At 50.8% G+C, this 21,840-nt stretch overlaps 1 protein-coding gene and 1 pseudogene across 1 annotated transcript in view; both read left to right on the plus strand.

Moving 5' to 3' along the window:
- The window catches only part of CALN1 (calneuron 1), a 633,785-nt gene that overhangs the window by 49,911 nt on the left and 562,034 nt on the right, over nucleotides 1-21,840 (plus strand). The window contains exon 2 of the mRNA XM_089320670.1: nucleotides 18,404-18,600. Within this exon, the coding sequence (XP_089176796.1) occupies nucleotides 18,478-18,600 (123 nt within the window). The 5' untranslated portion in view covers nucleotides 18,404-18,477. The remainder of the gene's footprint in view (nucleotides 1-18,403; nucleotides 18,601-21,840) is intronic.
- On the plus strand, nucleotides 5,171-8,306 carry LOC149120357 (uncharacterized; annotated as a pseudogene).

The following is a 21,840-nucleotide window of genomic DNA, read 5'->3' on the forward strand; positions in this document are numbered from 1 at the left end:
TTCTCCAGCCTTCTTTTAAAAAATTATTTATTTATATTTATTTAAAAGGAAGAGAGACAGAACAAACACAGATCTTCCATCTGCTGGTTCACTCCCCAAATGCCCACAACAGGCAGACCTGAGCCAGGCCAAAGCCAAGAGCCCAGAACTCCATCTGGGCATCCCACAAGCCTTGAGCTGACACCTGCTACCTCCTCGAATGTGCATTAGCAGGAAGGAAGCTGGAATTGGAAAGGAAGGTGGGGCTCAAGTCCAAGTGCTCCAATATGGGATGCAGGCATGCTAGGCAGTGTCAACCTCTAGGCCAAATGTCTACCGCGTTCTTGGTTTCTCAATGGGCTGAGGTCTATCAAGCCTATACGCAGATACACACCGTCAGGGCATGTAAAGAGCTTGCAGTCTTGGAGACCCACCAGAGGAGCTAGGTCCCCATAGAGAGCTCTGGTTAACCCAAAGAACCCTATGGGAGCTGGGAGTATGGTTGGGGAAGACCATGGGGACACCATGGCGAAGCTGGCCTCTAGAGCCCTCCAGTATGGTGGAACATTGCCCCTGGACAGAGCCCTTTCCCAAAGAATAGGAACAGGAAGAAGACCCCCAGCTGGAGCCTGGAGACCCAGTGACTCCCCCTAGACAGGTGCTCAGAGCTCACGGTCCTCATGATCATGTGTAAGGCCCACGTGTCCCAGGACAGCAAGGATTCCCCACAGTGATGGCAAATAAACATGGAAAGCTAATGGATTCCTCGCCATTCTCGAAGCCTCTGCCAACACTGCCACCAAGAGTAATAAGCTTTCAGAAAATAATTATACATCTGGACAAATCTGTTTCAGTCTACTGGATTGAACATAATCATATTAAAATGTAATGAACACATTCAAACACACGATGCCTGATTAAATAGTCACTTAGGAACTGGAGCTGGTAAAAGATGCTGGCTGGTCACCAAGAGCGAGGCGTCGAGCCTGGGCCCACGGCGAGGACTGTGAGGATGGCAGCAGGAAACTAATTGATTTCCTTGTCACTTATGGTTTAGGTCCCAATTTGCTTCCTCTCACCGTAAGTCAGCCTTGTCTACACAAACGTGTTGTGGTTCTTACATCCCGATTTTATTGTGTGGTGTTTCCTCTTTCAACTCACTGAGCAGCCAGGGACCCCAGAGTCCAAAGGGCTGGGGGTTACCCTGAGCCAGTCCCTCTACAGGGCTTACTTCATCCATGCCCTCCCTTGGAAGGCCAATTGGAAGGCCCCAAAGAGCATTGGTGCTTCCCAAACTGTTGGTGTCTTGCCACCCCTGGTGACCCGGCCACAGTCGTAATCTCTCTCCAACTGTATGCATTGTGCATAGCCCCTGGCGTCTGTGCTAGAGGAAGAATCGGCTCTCCTGGTTGACCCTGAGAAGCCGAACCATTCCCCTGGCAGCTGACCTGGGCATCAGCCTCTCCCTGCTGACTTGTACCCTGAACCAAGGCCTTGGCCTCAGCTCTCTGGGGCCCCTTGATGCTGCTCTGAGCTTCACTGCCTCCTGACCCAGTCCAGCCCACTCCTCAGCGGGATGCCAACCATGCAGGGAGAGGTTGGAAACTTCAACGGTGAAGGTGAAAGAGTTAGAGATCAACTTCGAGAAGAGCAGACACATTGCATGAGAGGAAACCAAGTCTGGAGCTGGGGCTGTGTGCTCCTGTGTTCCCCCGGATGGGTTTGTACCGACCCCCAGGGAATAGATCAGAGCCGGGTAAGGGATGCCCTGGGTGAGACAGGCTGGCCGCACCTCCACCCTGGGTCACCCTGGGAAGGCCAGTGGGACGTCTCTGCCTCTTCCCACTGCCTGGGATGTCACTGCTCTGGGTTTCAGCATTGGCTCAGGGAGTTCTAAATGTGATCATAAGCGGGTTCTCAGGAGACCTATCCAGCCCCAGGCAGGGTTGCTATTGTGGGTTGGTCTTCTGTAGCTGCGTTGTTCTTGTGGTTTTCTCACAGTGTTTTTAAACTTCAGCTGATTATTTATTTGATTATTGGACTTCCACTCTTCTTTATTTTTTTTTTTTGCATTTATCATTTGATTTTATTTTTCCACAAACTCTTTTTTTAGAAAGTTTTTATTTAATAAATATAAATTTCATAGATACAACTTTTGGAATATAACAGTTCCTGCCCTCTCACCCCCAAACGGTCCCACCTCTTACTCCCTCTCTCATCCCCTTCTTCATTAAGATTCATTTAAACATGACGTCTGGCCATGCTGGGCCACACTCTCAGAGCCATAACTGGTGGGTGACCAGTGGCGATTAACACCCCCGCTCTGGGCAAGGTGAATCATTTCACGGTGGTCTCTCTCCACCCCACGTTGGACACGGGTGACTCTGCCTCTGTACAACTGTCTAGCCCCTGCTGTCACTGTAGCAGACACGCCCTGCTTTATAATGAGGAGACCCCACAGCTGGACCAGCAGTGGATCACACACCAGTATAGCTTAGACTCTAGTGCACTTGCTGAAAAAGGGATCTGAACACCTTGCAGTAGTCAACTCACACTGTCATAACAAAATACCGTTGGCTGGGTGGCTCAAATGACATTTATCTTCTCATGGCTCTGGAGGCTTGGAATCTAAGACTAGGGTTACAGGATGGACAGGTTCTGGAGAGGGTTCTCACTCCCTCTCCCTTTTAGTATTTATTTGACTTATCTGAAAAGCAGAATGACATAGAGATAGACAGAGATAGAGATGATGGATAGAGATACAGAAATGATAGAGATAGAGGAGACAGAGATAGATTTTCCACCCCTCTGGTTCTCTCCACAAATGGCTGCTGCTACAATGGCCAAAGCTCCCAGAGCTTGGAACTCCATCCCAGTCTCCCACATGGTGGCAGGGACCCAAGTACTTGGGCACCATCCACTGCCTTCTCAGGCTCATTGGCAAGGAGCTGGATCAGAAGTAGAGTAGCTGGGACTGGACCCAGAGCTCTGGTATGGGATGCCAGCATCTCAGGTGGTGGCTGAACCTGCCGGGTTCCAACATCAGCTCCAGAGGGCTCTCTGCTTGGCTTATGGACAGCTAGCTTCTGGTTCTGTCCCCACATGATAGAGAGAGAGAAATGCCTTCATTGAGCTAAGGGGTTAGGGCCCCACTCTTCAGATCTCATTTAACCTTGATTGCCTCCTAAAGAGTCTGTCTCCAGATGCAGTCACATTGGCAATTAGGGTTTCAATGTAAGAGTATGGGGGTGGGAGGGAAGCATCATTCAGTCCATAGGGTACCTGAACTTCAGGATGCGTATTTGCAAAGAGGAGGATCCATGGTGCTGGGGTGGGGGCATGTGTCTCAGGCCCTCCAGGTACATCACAAAGATGGCACAAAACCCTTTCCATGGACTTAGAGGAAAGAAGGCTGGGGTCACAGCTCCTGCCTCACTACTGTCCCAGGAGGAACCTGTCATGGGTGGAGAGTTCAGAGCGCCCTCCTCTCAAACATGGAATGTTCCAGTCTCCATCATTCTGCAATATCTCTGGGCATTCTCACCGCCACACTGGGGTGAAGTGGGCTCAGCGGGACTGGAGTGAGCCCCCTTCCTGCCTCTGGCATCAGGAAGTTCCCCAGCTTGCATGTAAGAGAAGCTGGGAGGCCGGCACCGTGGCTCAATAGGCTAATCCTCCACCTTGTGGTGCCAGCACACCAGGTTCTAGTCCTGGTCAGGGCACCGGATTCTGTCCCGGTTGCTCCTCTTCTAGGCCAGCTCTCTGCTGTGGCCAGGGAGTGCAGTGGAGGATGGCCCAAGTGCTTGGGCCCTGCACCCCATGGGAGACCAGGAGAAGCACCTGGCTCCTGCCTTTGGATCAGCGCAGTGTGCTGGCCACAGTGCACCGGCCGCGGTGGCCATTGGAGGGTGAACCAACAGCAAAAGGAAGACCTTTCTCTCTGTCTCTCTCTCACTGTCCACTCTGCCTGTTGGAAAAAAAAAAAAAAGAGAGAAGCTGGGAGCCACTCAGCCCCTCTGGGTCTCCATCTGCCACACTGTGAATCGTGGTTGATGGGGTCAGTGGCTTCCCCAGGTGGTTCTACATCTTAGCACATCAGTGCCAGCGCTGGTTAAGGACGTCGCACTGTCATGGGTGCACAAAATAGGTGATCCTGTCCTAGACCTCAGGGAGCCCCCGGCTTGTGGCCCTACCACGGCTGTCCTGGGATTCCTGCCGATCTCGAAGATCCTGGATCTTTCCCCAGTCCGAGTCCAGCGTGAGGACTCGCCTCGGAGCACGCTGCTCCTGCCTGGTGAGGCTGATGAGGAGATAGGGGATTCGCCGATAATTAAGTTATTAGCTGCTGAAGCATGATGGCTCCCAGGAGTGTTTTAATTTTAATGGGGAGCTTAAAAACACAAGGCCTTGGGGACACTAGAGACATCACAAGAGCAGAAGGCAGGCAGGGAGTGTGTGTGTGTGCGTGCGTGTGTGTGTGTGTGTGTGTGTGTGTGACTCCGTTTCCTGTTGCTATAACTGAATACCAACAGGCCAGGTAATTGATAAAGAAAAGCAATTAATGTCTTGCAGCCCTGGAGTCAAAGTCGAGGGCTGTTTCTGTTGAGTCCTTCTTGTTGGTGGGGGCACAGCAGAGACCTGAGCCAGTGCAGGCATCGCCTGGGGGAGAGAGCCAGCCACCCCGAGACAGCTCCATTCTACAACCAGCCTCTTCACCCATTCATTGACCAACCCATGAGCAGTTGTGTCCATTCATGAGTGCACAGAGCCTTTGTGACCCAACTGGCCCTCAACAGCCCCACCTAGGCCCACCTCTGCATGCTTCGTGGTGTGGATTGGATCTCAGCCTGAGTCTTTTAGGGGCATGCAGTGTGCACAGAGGAGTGAGATGGAGTGTGTGTGATGGGTGTGTGTGTGTGTGTGTATACATGAGTGGTGTGCATGGATGTAGTGTGTATAAGTGGATGCGAGTCTATGTGTGGGAGTGGGTGTGTGTATTTGTGACTGGGAGATGTTTGTGTGTATCTGCTGTGCGTGGGTTTGCATGTATGTAGCATGTGCGTATGTGAGATCATATGTGTGGTATCTATGTATGAATGTATGTTCATGTGATATCTATGAATGCATGAATGTGTGACTGTGCCTCTGTGTTTATGTGTGAATATATGTGAATTTGTTAATGTGTGGTAGTATGTGTGTGAATTGTGTGAGTGTGCATGAATATGAATATGAGAGCTTGTATGAATATTTGATTGTGAGACAATATGAATGTATGAGAGTGTGTGCATGTGTGTTTATGTGTCCTTGTGTGTGTACGTCCATGTATGTGTGTCTGTATGTGTGTGCCCTGTGTGTTCATGTGTGTGCCCATGTATGTGTGTGTGCACGTGGGTGTCCGTGTGTGTGTCTAGGTGTGTCTGTGTATGTGAATGTGTGTCTTGCATGTCTGTGCAAGTATGTGTATCTCTGTGTGTACATGTATATTTGTGTGTGTGAATGTGTGTCTTGCATGTCTGGCAAGTATGTGTGTGTCTATGTGTGTGAATGTATCTGGGTGTGTCCTCATGTGTGTGTGTGCCTTGTGTGTCTGTGTGAGTGTGTGTTCATGTATGTGAGTGTCTTGTGTTTGTGCACAAGTGTGTGTCCATGTGTGAGTGTGTCTGGATGTATATGTGAGTGTGTGTTCCTTGTGTACCTTCTGTGTGTTTCTTGCATGTCTGTGCAAGTGTGTGTCTGTGTATGTGTGTGTCTTGCATGAATGTGTGTGCGTGCATGTATGTCCTTGTGTGTGAGTGTGTCTGGATGTGTCTGTGTATGAGTGGGTCTCTTGCATGTCTGTGCAAGTGTGTGTCTGTGTATGTGTGTGTCTTGCATGAATTGTGCATGTGTGTGTGTGTCCTTGTGTGTGAGTGTGTCTGTGTATGAGTGGGTCTCCTGCGTGTCTGTGCAAGTGTGTGTCCGTGTATGTGTGTATCTTGTGAGTCTGTGTGAATGTGTGTGTCTGGGTGTGTCTGTGTATATGAATGTGTCTCCTGTGTGTGTGTGCCCCGTGCATGTGTGTGTGTGTGTGGCACACAGAAGCTGTTTGGGCATCAGTGAACTTGCACGTGGTGACTCAGGGTCTGTAGGGGCCACTAGTCTGCTCCAAGGGGCTCTGGGTTCTGGCCAGGGGGATGTTTGCCCGGGGCTGGCAAAAGCAGGACCAGCTGTGCCCGAGAGGCAGATGGGGGACTTTCTAAGCACTGTCCAACCAGGAGAGACACCTGGGGCTGTAGCCTCTATGATGTGAGAGCGTCCTCTAGAGGCGGGGAGAAGAATTCTCCAGGGAGAACTGGGGGCACTGGGCAGTTCTCTGTCTTGCTTTGTTCTGAGGCTGAGCAGGGGACTTTGATCAAGGCCTGGGGCTGCATTTGGAGTATAGCGTATTCTTAGTGCCCCAGTTTGGTTTCCTCAAAGCAAGTTCAGTGGTGCAAGGTGAGGATACAGAGGCTGGGGCCAGTGTACCCAGCAGCAGGCCCTGGATGGACAGACACTAAAAAGGGTGGGGAAGGTTTCAGCTGTGCTGGGCCAGGGCGGGATCCAGGCAGTAGTCCACCTTCTGAGTCCTTCATTGGAAGTCGTCTGGGCATCCACCACTGTGTGGCGACAGCTCCAAGGCAGCCTAGCCCTGGGGGCAGTGCCTTGCCCCAGCAAGAAGAACACGGTGGAGGAGGCAGAGACCAGGACTCATCTTCAGGATGGAATTCTGAGCTCCTGTTCCTGCCCCTAAACTCCTAATGTATTTGCCAACCACGTCCAGTTCTTGGTGCATGTGGGAAGTGGTAACATTTGTCCAGCACTGCAGGCAAAGAGAGAGACAGCAGGTGCCCAGAGGGACCAGGTGAGGTGCCTTGGTGGCCCCCTGAGGGCTAACAGCAAGGGTCTCTAACTTGGCACCCCTGGAGTTTATTTGTAACTAGTTTGTGGGTTGTAGTGGGAAGCTTGGGTAGGGAGGTATCTAAGAACACACACTAGTTCCTAGTTGTGTCTCTCACCCACTCTGTGGCCCTATGCCTCAGTTTCTTCCTTTGTGAAATGGTTATACATTAATACTAGCACCTGTCTGCTAGGGTTATTATGAGGATTTAATGAGTAAATTCATAGTTAACTGTAGAAGTATGCCTGGCATGGAGCAAGCCCTTAGCTTATGTTAACTATCACTAGATATTTCACTCAATGTAAGATGGACAATACTGGAAAAGACACCTTGATTGTGGATATGTTAAAACATGAAAATAGAGTCTTAGATCTCATAAAATATGGCATGACATGATGTGTTCATCTGTCTTCCATTGCTTTAACAAAACACCTGAGGCTGGGTACTGGATAAAAAAAGAGGTTTATTTAGCTCACAGTTTCAGAAGTTCGAGAATACAGTGCCAACATTTGCTCAGCTCTGGGGAGGGCCCCCTTGGCTGTATCGTGTGGTGGTGGCACTGTGGCAGAAGCAGGTGGGAGAGAGAAGATTGCATTAGCAGACAGGAAGAAGGGGAGGAGCCAGTATTGACTTTAAAAAATTGTTTATTTTGGGGCTGGCACCGTGGCTCACTTGGCTAATCCTCTGCCTGTGGAGCTGGCATCCCATGTGGGCACCAGGTTCTAGTCCCGGTTGCTCCTCTTCCAGTCCAGCTCTCTGCTGTGGCCTGGGAGGGCAGTGGAGGATGGCTCAAGTGCTTGGGCTCCTGCACCCGCATGGGAGACCAGGAAGAAGCACCTGGCTCCTGGCTTCAGGTAGGCATAGCTCCGGCGGAACGGCCATTTGGGGAGTGAACCAATGGAAGGAAGACCTTTCTCTCTCTCACTGTCTATAACTCTACCTGTCAAACAAAAAAATTGCTTATTTTTATTTAAGAGAGAGAGAGAGAAGGAATCTTCTATATGCTGGTTCCTTCCCCAAATGCCTGCAATGGCTAAAGTGTGGCCAAGTCTAAGTTGGAGCTAAGAACTCAATCCTGGTCTCCCATATAGCTGGCAGAAATCCACCTACCTGAGCCATCACTCCTGCCTCTCAGAGTGTGCATTAGCAGGAGAGCGGAGTCAGAAGTGGAGCCAAAGCTCACATTCAGACACTTCGATATTGGAGGCAGGCATCCCTAGCGATATCTAGCCACTGTGTCAAATGCTTGCAGTGTTGCTCCATTATAACATCTCTCTCACGAGAACTAACCAGGATCCCTTGAGAACTACAGTAATTCCTTCTGAGGGCAGCTCCCCCAATGCCTAATAACTCTGCACTAAATTCCGCCTCTTAGAATTACCACTGCCAGGCCGGTGCCGCGGCTCAATAGGCTAATCCTCCACCTAGCGGCGCCGGCACACCGGGTTCTAGTTCCAGTTGGGGCGCCGGATTCTGTCCTGGTTGCCCCTCTTCCAGGCCAGCTCTCTGCTGTGGCCAGGGAAGGCAGTGGAGGATGGCCCAAGTGCTTGGGCCCTGCACCCCATGGGAGACCAGGAGAAGCACCTGGCTCCTGCCATCGGATCAGCGCGGTGTGCCAGCTGCAGCGCGCCAGCCGTGGCGACCATTGGAGGGTGAACCAACGGCAAAGGAAGACCTTTCTCTCTCTCTCTCTCTCTCTCTCTCTCTCTCTCACTATCCACTCTGCCTGTTAAAAAAAAAAAAAAAAAAAGAATTACCACTGCCTCCCACATCGCCACAGGGGGCACCAAGCCTCCAGCACAGGAATCTTTGGGAGCAAGCCACATCCAAACCACTGACACTGATTATAGGGACCAGAACAAATGAGGACTTGTCCAAAGGACAGCAGGCGGGCCCTATGGCCTGTGCCAAGGAAGCAAGCAGGACACAACCTGAGTCCCAGGTTCTCGGTCACAGGATGACTGTGGGGCAGAAACTGCAGAGACAGCGCGAGGGACAGCATGGGGTCTCAGCGGACTCGGCTGTGCCTTGGAGGCTGGGGCTGCTGGGAATTCCAAGCTCCGTCCCCTGCTGGACCTGCTGGACGGTGGGCAGGAGACACTTGGGCAGCTGTACCATGACCTTGAGCAGGACGGACACTCACCAGGGCCTTGAGGATCATGGCAAGGCAGCAGATGTCTTCTCCTTCGTCTCCATTCACTGGGGGACTCCTCGGTTATAGTATATGTCATTCATCTTTTTTTTTTTTTAATTTTTTTTGACAGGCAGAGTGGACAGTGAGAGAGACAGAGCGAAAGGTCTTCCTTTGCCGTTGGTTCACCCTCCAATGGCCGCCGCAGCTGGCGCACCGCACTGATCCAATGGCAGGAGCCAGGTGCTTCTCCTGGTCTCCCATGGGGTGCAGGGCCCAAGTACTTGGGCCATCCTCCACTGCACTCCCTGGCCACAGCAGAGAGCTGGTCTGGAAGAGGGGCAACCGGGACAGAACCCGGTGCCCCGACCGGGACTAGAACCCGGTATGCTGGTGCCGCAAGGCGGAGGATTAGCCTATTGAGCCGCGGCACTGGCCGTCATTCATCGTCAAGAATGACATAGTTTCTCTTCAATCTGATTATTATTAACAACTTACTTGTCATTTACCTTGCAATCATCATGAGACATCTCTGCCTAGAGCTGCCGTGTCTGGTGACAACTACAACGGTACCTAGCAATCATTACCTACACCTATATAAGGCTGGGATAGGCTGAAGCCAGGAATTCTCTTTACGTCTCCTGGATCTCTTGGGTGTATGGCAGGAACTCAGGTACTTGGGCCACCATCTGCTGATTCACATATCCATTAGCAAGGAGCTGGATCAGAAGCAGAGTAGCCAGGACTCAAACAGGCACTCTGATGTGGGATGCAATTGTCCCAAGCGGTGGCTTGACCTACTGTACCACAAAGTCCACCCTTCTTAATTTATTTGTTATGGTTTCCTCTAAAGAAGATCTTTGCTCCTTCAGCTGTTTACTCTGTCATCCAATATAGAAAAATCGGGGAGGGAGGAGGGAGCTGTGGCGTAGTAGGTTAAGCCGTCGCCTACAGCACTGGCATCCCATATGGGGGCCTGTTCTCGTCCTGGCTGCTCCTCTTCCAATCCAGTTCTCTGCTAATGCTTGGGATAGCAGTGGGAGATGGCCCAAGTGCTTGGGCTCCTGCACCTGTGTGGGAGACCCGGAAGAAGCTCCCGGCTCCTAGCTTCAGACTGGCTCAGCTCTGGCCATTATGTCTAACTGGGGAGTGAACTAGCAGATGGAAGATCTTTCTCTGTCTCTCTCTCCCTGTCTGTAACACTACCTTTCAAATAAATAAATAAAACCTTTTAAAAAAGGAAAGGAAAAATTGGAGTAGCTTATTTTTTCCTTTCAACTACAATTTTTTCTAAAAAAAAAATTAGCTGGTACCTGAGCAATTACTTTCACGTCAATTTTCAGAATTATGAGTTGCACCATATTTGGTCATTGGACATACCCTCAAGTTGGTTTCTATGTCATTTGACATCATCCAGGGCTTACCTGCTATGGAGCCTGACAAGAAGTCCCAGGCTGACTTGTTGCTTTTTCTTCTCTGAGATTGGCTACATGCAGCTGCAAATGGTATCGAGAGACCATAATTCAGGTGCTCCTGGTGCTCAGTGCTACTGAGATGTGTTACTTTGAAGTCTTTTCAGTGACAGCCCTGGAACACACATATTTTTTTAAAAAGAGAAAAATAAATCATGAGTTCACAGTGATATTTTTATTCAAACTTGATTTCAGGGTTCTTATTGAACTTTAAAATTTTATATTTATAGCTCTTTTTTGTAGCATGTAAAATCTTGGTTCTTAATGACATTATATGAATCCTTTTATTATTTCTCTGAGGTTCTTTTTGTACTTAGGACATGTCTCCCTTGGAAAGTACAGTCACAACATTATGTTTCAAAGTAACTGAAAAGAAATTCTTCTCTCTATCCTTATGCCACTTGAAATATAGTTGTGTTTGCATGTTTTAGTTTATTTTATATTTTCAGCAATTGTATTTTTCCCTTAAAATAATTTTTAAATATGTAGGACATATAATTTACCTATTTTGCTATTATAAGTGAGGTCTTCTCATGGATACATTATTTCTTCTTAGGACTGTTTTGAAATATGACATTTATTAAGTTATATGGTTAATTCCATGTAATAATCATACATTCTACTAATTTGCTAAACTATCATTTTATTTGTAATAGGATTTTCATGGATTATTTTGGGTTTTCCAGTGTATAATCATATCATCTTCAAGGAGATATAGATATAGATAAATTCTATTTTGTTCATTCGTTATCTTTCACCTCTAATTGCTCGTCTAGTCACATTGGCTAGTGCGTAAGGAGTGGAATTCTTGTCTTTTCCTGACTTTAGCAATCAAGTCTTGTTGCTTCTACCCAGAAAGAGGCTGGATATTGACCATTTTATCCTTGGAAGACAGAGTGATAGGAGACACACACACACACAGATCTTCCACCCACTGGTTCACTCCCTAAATTGTCACATGGACTAGGGCTGGACCAGGTCAAAGGGACTCTGTCTGGGTCTCCTACATGGGTGACAGAGGCCCAAGTACTTGGACCATTTTCCATTGCTTTCCCAGGTGCATTAGCAGGGAGCTAGAGTGGAAGCAGAGCAGCCAGGACTCCAACTGGCGAAGATGTGAGATGCTGACATCGCAGGCAGCGGCTTAACCTGCTGCATAAACTTTCATTTTCCTATCATGTGTCAGGATATATGGTTGCATGTTTGCACTTTTCAGGAACCCAATGGACATTTCTTGCATGCTGGGCCCGTAGTTTTGCAGCTTTTTGTCTTTTATTTGTGCTTTGAGTACTTACTCCTTAGTGTCAAAATATTTGAAGTGGCAGCAGACAGCCCCTTCTGCCGGTTCAGAGACTGTGAGCATAGCGATGGGACCTGGTTGCTCGTCAGCCCTGGCACAACACAACAGCCTCTCTAACGCCCTCAGGAGCACCGGGGGCTCACGTGGCCCAGTGACCAGTGTAACATTTTTTTTTTTGACAGGCAGAGTGGACAGTGAGAGAGAGAGACAGAGAGAAAGGTCTTCCTTTGCCGTTGGTTCACCCTCCAATGGCCGCCGCGGCCGGCGCATCGCGCTGATCTGAAGGCAGGAGCCAGGAGCCAGGTGCTTTTCCTGGTCTCCCATGGGGTGCAGGGCCCAAGCACCTGGGCCATCCTCCACTGCACTCCCTGGCCACAGCAGAGGGCTGGCCTGGAAGAGGGGCAACCGGGACAGAATCTGGCGCCCCAACCGGGACTAGAACCCGGTGTGCCGGCGCCGCTAGGCAGAGGATTAGCCTAGTGAGCCGCGGCGCCGGCCAGACCAGTGTAACATTTAAGGTGGGGGTTGGTGGAACTCCCATTCTGCCTCCACGGCTGACTCGCAGCAAGTTGCATCCCACCTGACATCGCTCGGACACACCACTGCATGCAGCATTGCGCCAAAAGACATCTTCCCAGTGCAGTTCTATTCTGTTGTAACACAAGTGGGTTTTCCTTAGGGGTCTGATGTGATGCCACACCTGTGGAAGGTGGGAGAGGAAAGGATTACATGAAGAGTGTTTTCCAAGTGGTGCAGGAGTTCCAATAACGCTTACAGCATGGCCTTGCACGATCATCAGGTCTAGCTAAGGCCCCAGGGCACAGCTGACTCTGTGGTCAGAAGACAGGGGAGTGTCCCTTGGGGAATATTTGAAGTGGGCCTCCCAGTGTCAATCTGGGGAGCACTGTTCTTTGGGGCTCCCAGAAACTAAATAAAACAATCGGCCCCACATTTATAAATTAGTTATGTCCATAAACAATGCAGGCTTATGCTCTCTATTCATAAATGCTTGATTTTTAGCTAGACCCTGATCCTAGTGGTTTCAATTTTTAAAGGATTTATTTATCTACTTGAAAAGCTGAGATACAAAGAGAGGAGAATGGGAGAGAGAGAGTCAATCTTTCATCCAATGGGTCATTCCCCAAATGGCCACAATGGCCAGAGTTGGGCTGGTTTGAAGAGTCAGGAGCCAGGAACTTCCTCTGGGTCTCCCGCATGGGTGCAGGGGCCCAAGCACTTGGGCCATCCTCTGCTGCTTTTCCAGGCACATTAGCAGGGAGCTGGATCAGAAGTGGAGGCGCAGATACTCAAACTGGCACCTATATGGGATGCTGGCACTTAAAATGGTTATTTATTTCCATCTACTTTAAAGGTAGTGTGTGTGTGAGAGAGAGAGAGAGAGAGAGAGAGAGAGAGAGAGAGAGGAAGAGACCTTCCATCCTTGAGTTCATCCCCCAAATGTCTACAACAAGCAGGGTTGGGCCAGGTTGAAGCCAGGAGTCTGGAGCTCTGTATGAGTCTCCCATGTGGGTGGCATGGACCCAAGCTATCTTCTGCTTTCCCAGGAACAGCAGTGAGCTGAATGTGAAGTGGAGTGGCTGGGACTCAAACCAGACCTCCAACATGGGATGTGGGCATCCCAAGTGGCTGCTTAGTGCATTGCACCAAACACCCACAGCTGGAGGAGCAGAAGCAGCCGCTCTGCCCTGTGTTTGCCCCATCTGAGTCTTCAGCTTGCTTCCGAGCCCCACGAAGCTGTAGCATCAGTACATTTGCCTCTGCGTGTCCCACCCTCACTCCATGCTGATTTTAGCCTTGTACCCACCCAAGCAGAGTAGGTGTAGCCAGGGCCTATCAGGTGCAAAAGGAGGCAATGAGTAATGACAGCTAACACAGGTAGCACTAGCTTTGTGCCAACCACTGCACGATAACCTCAAGAAGTTGCTACTGTTGTCAGACCTATCTTGCAGACGAAGGAACTCAAGCACAGTAGAGTAAAGTAACTTCCTCAGAGTCACACAGCATCTAAGTATCAGAGTCAGGATCTGAACAGATTTGAATAGCCATATTCTTCTACTTATTTGTTGTTTTAAAGGCACAGAGAGAGAGAGAGAGAAAAAGAGAGACTGATCTTCCATTTGCTGGTTTGCTACTTTCATACCCAGACAGCTAAGACAAGGCCAAAACCAGGGGCCAGGAACTCAATCCAGTATTGAAGCCATCAGCTGTTGCCTTGCAGGGTGCAAATAGCTGTGAGAGAGAGAGAGAGAGAAAGGTCTTCCTTTGCTGTTGGTTCACCCTCCAATGGCCGCCGTGGCCAGCGTGCTGCGGCCAGCGCACCGCGCCGATCCGATGGCAGGAGCCAGGTACTTTTCCTGGTCTCCCATGGGGTGCAGGGCCCAAGCACTTGAGCCATCCTCCACTGCACTCCCGGGCCACAGCAGAGAGCTGGCCTGGAAGAGGGGCAACCGGGACAGAATCCGGCGCCCAGACCGGGACTAGAACCCAGTGTGCCGGCGCTGCAAGGTGGAGGATTAGCCTAGTGAGCCGTGGCGCCAGCCCCAAATGGTGTTTTAACTGCTGTGGCCAACACTTACCAATCTCTGGGTATTATGGGTTGGCAGAAGTGGTGGAGCTGCAGGGCAGGCACAGGGGGGCCTCACTCCTCGGGTGGCCCAGAGTAGCTCCCACTGAGCTGGGCTCTAAAAGCATGAATGTTGGTGCTCGGGGGACACTGGGGACACTGGGGGACACATTGGAGGGGGTGGGGATCATCTATTGGAAGAAAAAGCTGAAGAGGACACAGACGTGGGTCCAGAAATTCACCCCCATAGTTCTAACTTCAGGATTTGGGCTCCGAACCCGGTTCCTGGCTGAACTTTGAGACTGTTACAATAAAGAAAATTGGCAAATGGGCTTAGAGGACAAAGGCTGCAAATTAGCTACCCTTAAGAATCTCATCAGGAGATGAAGTAATCGGTCAACGTGGGGACACGTCGTATTCAGCAGGTGTTCACTGCGAAGCCCAAGGCACACAAGGCCATGGGAGCCTCCTGTCTTTGGGAAGCTTCTAGATAAGTGGGGGAGGTGCAGGTCCATCTTCTACAGAGATGCCAGTGTCGGGGCCCCAGGAGACGGCCCCCGATGGTCCATCCTAGCTGTGAAGTTTCCTGAGTCAGGCAGCCAGGACACAGAGGGGAATGCTGGTGAGACGGCTTCTGGCTGGATGGGCCGAGTCCATTTGGGGTCCCCTGGCTTTGTGTTTCTCTGGCACAGAGTGAGTACCGCAGTGGAGGCACCAGAGGCTAACTGAGCAGCAGGAGCCATTGTTCCTTGCAGAGCTGCTGCCTGTTCGCCACGCTCCCGCTGAGCTATGGTTGTGTTCCAAGCAATTAAGTGGATTGGGTTCTACGGCCTGTGACCATCCATTGCACACAGCAGCTACACGGCCAGCTTGGCAATCCGACAAGCCTCAGGCTCCCTGCCCTGGTGTCCACACTGCTGGGAGGGACCCACCCGAAAAAGAGACTCAGCAGATTCGGAAGTTTCCACACAGGGGGAGCTCCTGTCTCTCTTTTGAAATCTGCCTTTGCCACCCGTCATCGCTTGCACGGGGCTGGCACCGCCCTAGCAACCATGAGCAAATCTGAAAATAAAATGTCACTTTTTTTTTTTTTTGGCATTTTTACTGTAACGACACAGGAAACTTGTTTCTCCTGTTTAGCTGAACGGGAGGGCTTGAGAGACGCAGAGTAGAGGTGTGTGCGTGTGTGGGGGGAGCTGGCGGCTGCAGGGTGTGTGAACGTGTGAGTCACAGGGTGTGTAAGACGGGGGCAGGAGGGAGTGAGTCTGCTGGGAACTGAGGGTAGAGCTGGGTGCAGCGTGTGGGTGCCGTGTGGGGGTAGGGGTGAGGACTTGGTGTGCATGTGCTTGCTGGAACCAGCAGTGTTGGGTGTGTGTGTGTGTGCGCATGTATCCAATGACCAGTGTTGTTTCACATAGGTGCATGTGTACTGGCTTGTATATGTGTGTGTGCATGCATGTATGATGTGTGTGTGTGTGTGTGTGTACACACGCGGGTGGGTATTTGAAAGGCATTGCTGTATGTCTGAAGCCAGGCATTGTCATGCGTGTGTGTGTGAGTGTTTGCATGTGTACTTGTGAGTCTGAGACCCAGTGCTCTTGTGTGGATTCTCTCCACACATATTGTTGGGTGAGAAACAACTTCTGGTTTTGAGAATCTGTCTGCCTGTGGGGTGTCCCTGCGGCCCCAGCCCTTTAGCAATCCCTGCCCTTTCTTGGGAGATAACAGCTCTTCCTTTAGGGGAAGGCTCAACTCCACTCATAGTCCTCAGAGAAGCAGATACGTTGCTGGCCAGGTTCACCCAGACACCATCTACTCAGCCCTGACCCAGGCTCCAAGGGTTTCTGGTCAAGGTGAAAACAACGAAGCACTCAATCACTTGACATATCCATCGTTCATTCATTCCAGGAGCTGGCACATGTTATGAACAGGGCTCTGGGCTGGATCAATCTCATTGGATCTGATGAGACTGACAGCCAATGGAAACTGAGTATGCAGATTCGCAACAAGATTCCTAATTCCTTTTCTCACTCTCACCCCTGGCTTCTAGGGAAACCACATCAAGGCTGTGGTTGTGGCACAGCGGGTTAAGCCATCGCCTCTAATGCCCAGCATCCTATATGCACAACAGTTCAAGTCCCGGCTGCTCCACTTCCTATCCAGCTCCCTGCTAATGTGCCTGGGAAAGCAGCAGAAGATGGCCCAAGTGCTTGGGCCCCTGCACCCATGTGGGAGACCTGGAGGAAGCTCTGGGCTCCTGGCTTCAGCCTGGCACAGCCCCGGCCATTGCAGCCATTTTGGGGGAAATGGATGGAAGAGTTCTCTCTGTCTCTCTCAACTCTGCCTTAATTTTTTTTTTAAAAAAAGGCAACCACATCCCAAATATGGATCCAGAGATCAGAAATAGTGCAGGGAGATACTTCCCAGGATGCCCCATCCTGAGCCCCAGTCTTGAGAGATGGAGACTCGTGGGGCTGGTGCTGGGAGGTAGCATTGCCCATCGGAATGCACAGACAAGGGCTTGGTCCACAGTGGTCAAGCTTCATTCATCTCAGCACCAAGATTCTTCCATTACCGCCTCTGAGCTGCAAATCTCTATAGATTCTTTGTATTGTTGTTGTTGTTATTATTATTATTTTAACTTCAATATGGAACCAAATATTGATTGTTAGCGTCACACATTCTTATTGAACACCAGTTATTTTAATGTTTTTGCTCCTGGAGCTAAAAACCACACCATGCCGCATCTGCCTGGAGTTTTTCTCAGCTCCATGTTGGAGGGAGGAGATAGACTGTGAACAAATAACAGTTGGAGTAGGAACCTAGGGCTACCGCACTGAGCTACAGAAGAGGCTAGGACAAGGATGGCTTTTTTTTTTTTTTTTTGACAGGCAGAGTGGACAGTGAGAGAGAGAGACAGAGAGAAAGGTCTTCCTTTACCGTTGCTTCACCCTCCAATGGCCACCGCGGCTGGTGCACTGTGGCCGGCGCACCGCGCTGATCCGAAGGCAGGAGCCAGGTACTTATCCTGGTCTCCCATGGGGTGCAGGGCCCAAGGACTTGGGCCATCCTCCACTGCACTCCCTGGCCACAGCAGAGAGCTGGCCTGGAAGAGGGGCAACTGGGACAGAATCCGGTGCCCCGACTGGGACTAGAACCCGGTGTGCTGGTGCTGGAAGGCGGAGGATTAGCCTATTGAGCCGTGGCGCCGGCCAAGGATGGCTTTTTACAGCAGATGAGACTTGAGCTGAGACGTTAGAGGTACGCAGGAGCTACCTAGATGTTAAAGGAGAGAGAGAGGGAGGGAGGGAGACAAAGAGAGATATGGAGATGGAGAAAGAGAGAGAGAGAGAGAGAGAGAAAGAGAGAGAGAGAGAGAGAGAGAGAGAGAGAGAGAGAGAGAGAGAAGCTGCTACTTGGTGATGTCAAGCTGTCCCAGAGACTCCACACATGTGGTCTGGATTGGTGCTGGCACCCAGCCACTGTTCTTGGATGTTCCTGGTGCTTTCAGGTTGGGATGACACGGCCCTGAGAATGTGACAGCGTCCCAGGCTCAGGAGGCTTGGCTAGAACCCACTCCATAAGATGGCCATTACCAACACTGTCCCCCACTTGGTTTCTGTGGCTCTCGTGATGTCAACGGTAAGGAAAGAAAGTATGCTGGTGAGGGCCAAGGCTTTCTTGCAAGCTGCGATCCAGTTGGCTGTTACGACTCTCTGTCTCCATTGCGTCTCCTCCACCAAAGCCCAGGGGCTATGCATGGCAAATACCTACAAATATGAAGAGTGGTTCTAAGGCACATTATGGGTTTGCTGTGTCATACCCTCCAGTGACATTGAGGCCTTATGAATAACTAGATGTCTGCCACAACTGTAATTATATTTCTTGTGCCCGGCTTGTGTTTCTGTCATTGTCCTGTGTCAACAGGGAAGGGAGGGTGTGAATTATTTAGATGGCTGCCTGTGAGTAACTGATCACCCAGCGCTGTTCCCAGCAGTAAGTCTCTGTCAACTCCTTGCAGAGTCTCAGTGTCTCCGCTGACCGTTCCTTTGATGTACGCCCAAATCTCTCTGACATCATCGCCCCGGACCCCCGATGCGGCTGCCCGAGCAACCTGGAGAGAGGAAGCTGGAGAATGAGACAAAGGGGGAGCAAGGAGCCCCTGAAGGGGGAGAGGAGCCTCCGAGGAGCCAGGCCCCCGACTTCCCCACCTGGCAAGTCTTCTCCCCCCCAAACCCCAGGATCTAGATTGTTGTGCAGCCCTCAGGTAGGGGGTGGCGCGGGGTCTGGGGGCCTTTGCTGCCGAGCGTGCGGGGAGGACAATCCATGGAAAGCACACCCTGGGAGTGGGGAGGTTCCCGGGGATGAGTCGTCTCAGCTGGGTGGGAGCGGATTTCTGGAGGGTGACAGTTTCCATGAATGGTGTGTGAGATGTGTGGATGGCGTGATGGGATGGGCTTGCACACTGATTCTGCTGGGAACTGACTGGGGGACATAACAAAAACGTGGGGTGGGTGTGTGACCTAGTGGGTCCCATGTCAGTGCCTGGGTTCCAGTCCTGATTCCACCCTCCTGCTGATGCAGACCCTGGGAGGCAGCAGGTGATGGCTCAAGTACTTGCACCCTGCCACCCATGTTGGAATCCTGGACTGTGTTTCTAGCTCCCAGTTTCAGCTAGGACTACCACCCATTGCAGGCGTTTGGGGAATGAACCTTCAGGAGTCAGTCTCTCTCTCTCTCTCTCTCTCTCTTCCCCCCTTCCCTCCCTCCTTCCCCCCCCCCCCCACGATGTCTCTATCTCTGTCTCATAAATAACTTGCCAAAGAAGACAGAAATAACAACAGGTACAGCTTGCAGATTGTGGACTATGCAACAACATGGAAAAGGGGGCTTTGCAAAGATCATTTCTATTAATTTCTAGGATATCCTGAAAGGAATCACCAACTCCATTTTTACAGGAGAAAATTAAGACAATCATCAAGCAACTTCCCCAGCTTACACAATCAAAGGCTAATCCAGCCGGTGCCGTGGCTCACTAGGCTAATCCTCCTCCTTGCGGCGCCGGCACACCGGGTTCTAGTCCCAGTTGGGGCGCTGGATTCTGTCCTGGTTGCCCCTCTTCCAGGCAAGCTCTCTGCTGTGGCCAGGGAGTGCAGTGGAGGATGGCCCAAGTGCTTGGACCCTGCACCCCATGGGAGACCAGGAGAAGTACCTGGCTCCTGGCTTCGGATCAGCGCGGTGCGCCGGCTGCAGCGCGCCGGCCGTGGCAGCCATTGGAGGGTGAACCAATGGCAAAGGAAGACCTTTTTCTCTGTCTCTCTCTCTCATCTGTCCACTCTGCCTGTCAAAAAAAAAAAAAGGCTAATCCAGGGTACCTGCTCAAGTCTCTGTGAATCTAAAACTTATATTCTTAACCACCGGCTTACCCTGCCTCTCCCTGTGTATAAAGAGGTCAGTTCAGCAGGATGGGTTTTGAATGTTCCCAAGTTGCAGGCTGCCCTGGGTTGTTGATCTTGTTCCTTTCCTTTCCCTTGGAGGCATTCATGGTTGTCAAAACTCAACAGGAATTGCAATACTGCGTAGTCTTGTATGGAAGAAACTTCTGATCTTGGTGGTGCTGGCATTAAAATGGGTCTGTTTATAGATGAACCCCATGAACAGGTGTATTCTGAAACTGACTCCCTAAGACTGTTTGGAATGGGGTTTCCAGCGCTCTCTGCCACCAGCTCCCAGTGGCAACTGAAAGCATTCATGGTGAGGGCAAGTAGATTAGGGTTAGACTTAGGGGAAGAAAAAGAGGTGGGAATACTTTCAGTGATTATGCCTCTTGGCTTTCTGCCACTTCTCCCAGGAGCTAGGGGCTAGACAGCAGGCCTCAGGCCTAGGTGGTTACAAGACTTTACCCATAACCTTCTCCAACACAGATTGATTTGTCTGCAAAATCAAGGCTAGAAGGTGATGTGACTGCTGGACAAGTGCATGCTAACGGGCCGGCACCACGGCTCACTTGGTTAATCCTCCGCCTGCAGCACCGGCATCCCATATGGACGCCAGTTCTGGTCCCAGCCGCCCCTCTTCCAGTACAGCTCTCTGCTGTGGCCCGGGAGGGCAGTGAAGGATGGCCCAAGTGCTTGGGTCCCTGCACCCGCATGGGAGATGAGGAAGAAGCACCTGGCTCCTGGCTTCGGATCGGCGTAGCTCTGGCAGTAGTAGCCTTTTGGGGGTTGAACCAACTGAAGGAAGACCTTTCTCTCTCTCTCTCTCTCTCTCTCTCTCTCTCTCACTGCCTAACTCTATCTGTCAAAAAAAAAAAGGTGGGGGGTAGGCTGAACACTTCTCACTGACTCTGAGGAAGGACTGGGAGAGAGCAATATGGAGTCGGAAATGACATATGCTGAGGGAGGGCTCAAACCAGCACACTGCTCAGGAGGTGGGCCTGGGGTCAGAGAATGACCTGCAGGTGCCTCCTCATCCCTTCCAGGAGAGGAGCCCCAGCAGGAAGCATGGCCCAGACCAAGGGTGAAATTCCTGATTGGTGTCTCTCCAGCCTGGGATAAATGATAGGATATAGAGCAGCTCCCTTGGAAAAGGGGGCTTGCTTTGGGAAGGAGGTAAGGACAGGGGCAGAGAAACATTTTCTTTTTGTCCCCAAGGCTATGGCAAATAGCCAACATGTCTACTGCTACAGGGGCTTTATTGCCTTGGTAGATATGAAGAAAACAACAACGAAGAAGTCTTTGGTGGAGACGGAACACTCCTGCCTGAAAAGTGTTTCTTCATTTGTTCCTGGGTTTGAGGGATTTAGAATTTCTTGGCCAGAATTGTTAGAAGCCTGTTTAGTCTCACTTGTCTCTGGGGTAGGGGATCAGCCACAGCCCAGGGACTCAGTTCCTCCCAAGTCATCAGCTTCTCTTTTGGGGGTAGATAGTAAGTCTTTCTGGAACTTAGGGCTGAGAATCTCTAGGCCCCCTGGCTTGTTTCTGTCACACACACTCACATACACAAACACACAATTAATGCACTTTTGCTAATTCCTTCCTTGAAGGACATACCCATACAGTTCTTGGAGATTTCTCCACAGTGGGCAGAAAGGGACAGATACAAGGAAGAGAGATGAGGGAGGTGGAGCCAGGGGAGGGAGTTCTGTGTGGCCAGGGTCTCAGCACCAAGGAATCGAACATGGCGGGAAGAGGCAGCACGGCCATTGGGAATCTGTTCTCACATCGACTTCCACAGGACACTGCCACCTGTCCTTCAATTCTTTGGCCGGGAATCTCCTTCAGATAAAGCATTGCCTAGACACTGGGCTTAGCCTGTAGGGTGTTAGGGGCCTCTTAAGACCCCACATGCTTTCAAAGAGCTATCTCTGCTTACCAACTGCCGTGGCCTGAGTGCTTATGTGTGTGGGGTCAGGGTAGGCAGCATTACGATGATGCGAGGATTATTCATGATGTGTCC

This window comes from Oryctolagus cuniculus, chromosome 19, assembly GCF_051225735.1.
Source record: "Oryctolagus cuniculus isolate XC-2025 breed Fujian yellow rabbit chromosome 19, ASM5122573v1, whole genome shotgun sequence".
NCBI lineage: Eukaryota > Metazoa > Chordata > Mammalia > Lagomorpha > Leporidae > Oryctolagus > Oryctolagus cuniculus.